Source organism: Ceratina calcarata, unplaced genomic scaffold (assembly GCF_001652005.2).
Source record: "Ceratina calcarata isolate Rehan_Ccalc_2016 unplaced genomic scaffold, ASM165200v1 scaffold389.2, whole genome shotgun sequence".
NCBI lineage: Eukaryota > Metazoa > Arthropoda > Insecta > Hymenoptera > Apidae > Ceratina > Ceratina calcarata.
In genome coordinates this window covers 6,116-9,666 of record NW_017162213.1, presented here as the reverse complement: position 1 = coordinate 9,666, position 3,551 = coordinate 6,116, and the positions used below count along the sequence as shown (strand labels likewise).

Below are 3,551 nucleotides of genomic sequence, written 5' to 3'. Positions count from 1 at the left end.
TTCACATACTCCTATTATTATATAACAGAATTAGTATTATTTACTAGGTATAAAAGTGCACGCGTACGTATAAATAAAAAATTGAAATCCATGCTTCTGGAATACCGAGTGCCCCTCCCTTGCCAGCCCTAATCAATTACCCCCCCGTTCAGATTCACTCGTGGACCATCGAGACTCCGTTGCCCAGTGCAACGTAATAACTTAGACGCTTGGGCACGGTCACGCGAAAGAACGATGAAGGGGAGTAAAAGTGCTGGGGAGCCGCGGGGCGGTAGCGCATATGAAAAGAAAACAGAAGCGGAGTAGACGCGCGGCGCGGTTCGCAAGGCTGCGACAAGGTAAAGTCAGCTAACTATCCCGAGACCTCGAAGAGGAGCAACAGCAGCAGCAGCAGCAGCAGCAGCGGAGGAGAGTATCCGAAGCAGAGGTACGACGGCCGGTCGGCTAGGTCGTGCGCGAACCGAGGCGAGGCGAGAGAGCAGAGGGATCGGGCCGAGCGAGGAAAGGCGCATTGGCCAGGCACGCCGAGCCAACGGGTCCAAAGCCGTCGGAGCTGGCCGGCTCTGGCGGCGCGTTCACCTCCCGCTCGAACCCAGTACGCTACGGACTCTCGCGCAGGCGAGATTGCACCAATCCGCTCGGTCGATCCACAAACCACGTGCGCCACGAACATTTAACCGGGAACCGGGCCTCTGTTTCGGGTGACCGAGTCACGTGTTTTCGGCGCCTCCTCACGACCGTTCAAACCCCGAGCACCAAAACTGATCATAAAAAGTAAAAAAAACGGTGAATGCGATTATAAATACGACCTAAGCTGTTCGTGACTGAAGACACGAGTTCACTTGCAGTGAGGAATCGTTAATTTCTGAATCGAATCAAACGGAGAAAATAATTCAGTGTTAAAAAAATAATTAAACGCCGGTTGACGATGGCTCGTGAGGAACGAAGAAGAGTTATCAGTTTTAACTTCTTTACTAACACCGTAAACTGAAAAGATGATCGCGCGCGATGCGAACGATAGCCGGTGGTTGTTGGCTAGGAGCAAAAGTGAATTTTATAAAGTGGAACGTTACACGAGCTCCGCCCAACGGTTTCATTAAACCGATTCAGTTCCGTGAATACGGAATGCGTTTTACTGGGTGGTCGTCCGCGATGGGAGTTACGTTTTTAATGAACGTCGCAAAGCAACTTTGCCAGCCCGGATCGACGTAGATCCGCGGCGGGTCATTAAGCTACGAAACGGCGTGTTTTAAACCAGCGAGGGAAAACGGAAAAATCCACTGAAATCAGATCATGAAATATTTCCATTTCCTAATGCCAAGTTAATTAAACCTACCGTTTGCGATTGGTTCTCACGGTTGGAATCGATGCACGAAACGCAAACTCATCGTCAGTATTTGTTTCGCGTTCACCGTTTCGAATGAATTCGGAATGGTCACGACGACGCGACGTGATCCGTGAACGAGGTGAAAATACGTGCGAACACGATCAATAACGATCCGTTTGGGACCAGACCTGTTGATTCGCCGCGTGCGAAACGAACGAGGAAGGAGGAGGCGGGGTAAAAGAAAATCGCAGGAAGAGAAAAAGGCGAGCAAAGCACAGGAGGAGCAGGATTGACGGGATGCAGAAGAAACGGTGCCGGGCAAAAAACGGTTAAAGACGACAGAGATACCAGGTTAATTAGATTATCGACGGTCCCGGGAGCTGCTCCGGTTCACTCTGCCGGCATGACGACCATACATGGTCCAGTGGCCTACGAACAGCCGGCTGTGTCGCGTGGGAGGTCGTCCCGCTTCCACGCTGATTTTTCCAATACACGGCAATACAGATTCGTCTGATCGTCGACGAGAGACATCAGCGTTCCGTAAGAAGTCACGCGCGATGACTCGCCAATCGGAAAGCTTGAGGGTACAGACAGCTCCGTCGCTCGGCGTCGACGATCGCGTCTCAAGCGAACATATAAAATCGCGTGTGATGAGAATGTGGCAACTTTCAGTTTCGGCGACCAATCGGGACAGTATACTATAAATCGAGATTTCCGCGGATCGTGTGTACGCAACGGTCGATCATTAAGCCCGCGAGGTGAAGCGTTAAGCGCGATGAAAGTGTAGCAGAGCGTGTTATGCAAAGCAGCATCGGTGGAACCAGAAAAGCCTGATCCGGTACGCAACGTCACTGTGAAACCCGCGGCAATTGTCATGAACGCGTGTCACCCCGTCGTCGACGACGTTTGGAAAAAATCGAGTCAGACGTGATTCTGAATGAAACCGAGAGGAGAAGTGTCGACGATGTTCCTATAGGGATCCGCGATTTTTCGTCGTAATTATTCCACGGCATTCGTTCCGCACGAACTTTGACCCTTGAATTTCTACGGGAAGGAATCCCCCGGTAATTGAATTGCAAATCGGGCTTGTCGGTGGAACATGGCTCGGTTCGGCAGCGTCTCGAGGTGATCGAAAGTCGAACGGTGGCGATCGCCAGGCACGAAGGCAACAAATATGTCGGTCGCTGGGACCAGAAGACTCTGCAGAGTGGGCCTGGTCGCCGTGCTGGTCACCGCGTTGTGCGTGTTGACTCTGCTAGATTCACCACCGCCTCGACTCCCGGATCCACCGGCGGACCCTCCTCCCACGCCTGGTAAGCAATTTTCTTCTCCGTCGCCGCGATCCCTCGCCTACAGCAGCGCGCGACCCCTGCCCTTTCGTTATCGCCGAACGATTCGCAACCCGTAGCCAGTAACGCGCCACCTAACAATCCCCCCCTCTGTCCTCTCTTTTTCACTTGTTTCACACCCGTTGATTAAACGCAGCCGATTCTACGTTTTATAAATACTTTCCAATTACTTAAGTTAGATAAATTATGTTTTACATTACGTTTTCACAGTTTTTGTATATTTTAAGGGCAGGGTTTATGGTTGTATGAGAATTGAAATAAAGATAATTTATAATTAATTGAAATTTTAATAACTACTAAATATTATATTAATAAAATACTGGAAAAGTTTGCAAGTTCTATGAAAATATTATAATTAGCTTATTTTGAATTCTTGTATTGAATGGCAAAATTTTGATTTCGTTTATTAAAAAAAATAAATGCAACAATGACAGAATTTTTTATAATCGAGAATCAACTTCGANCTATTGTCTTATAATAATTATTATTATTAAAAGAAATTATTTAAGCTTTTCTACATCAGCAATAAAATCATGAATGAGCTAAATTGACTCCGGCAATCTAGTGTTAAATTGAACCGAATAATTCTGTATATTTATGAAACCGTAAATCGTTTACTGCCGGCCGTAATTCAGGGGAAAGGTATTTCTGTCTGACCGGAAGAGAGCTCGGACGAAAGTAAAAGTGACGAAACACTGAAGTCGTTTCGCTGACGGAGGGATTGATTTACGACGAGGCGATTCCCACGTGCCCCGATAGCCTCGTTCCTCGGTTTTAGTAGAGATTTGTGTCTTACTCTCGCTACTTCCTACCATCGAATAGAATAGATGTGGATATTACTGCCAAGTAGAAACATGGTTGACCTTAGAATCTAT

At 47.9% G+C, this 3,551-nt stretch overlaps 1 protein-coding gene across 1 annotated transcript in view; it reads left to right on the top strand.

Annotated features, from left to right (window-relative positions):
* Nucleotides 1-70: 70 nt before the first annotated feature.
* Nucleotides 71-3,551, top strand: part of LOC108626013 (uncharacterized) — a 6,943-nt gene continuing 3,462 nt past the window's right edge. Inside the window, exon 1 of the mRNA XM_018026414.2 lies at nt 71-2,640. Within this exon, the coding sequence (XP_017881903.2) occupies nt 2,502-2,640 (139 nt within the window). The 5' untranslated portion in view covers nt 71-2,501. The remainder of the gene's footprint in view (nt 2,641-3,551) is intronic.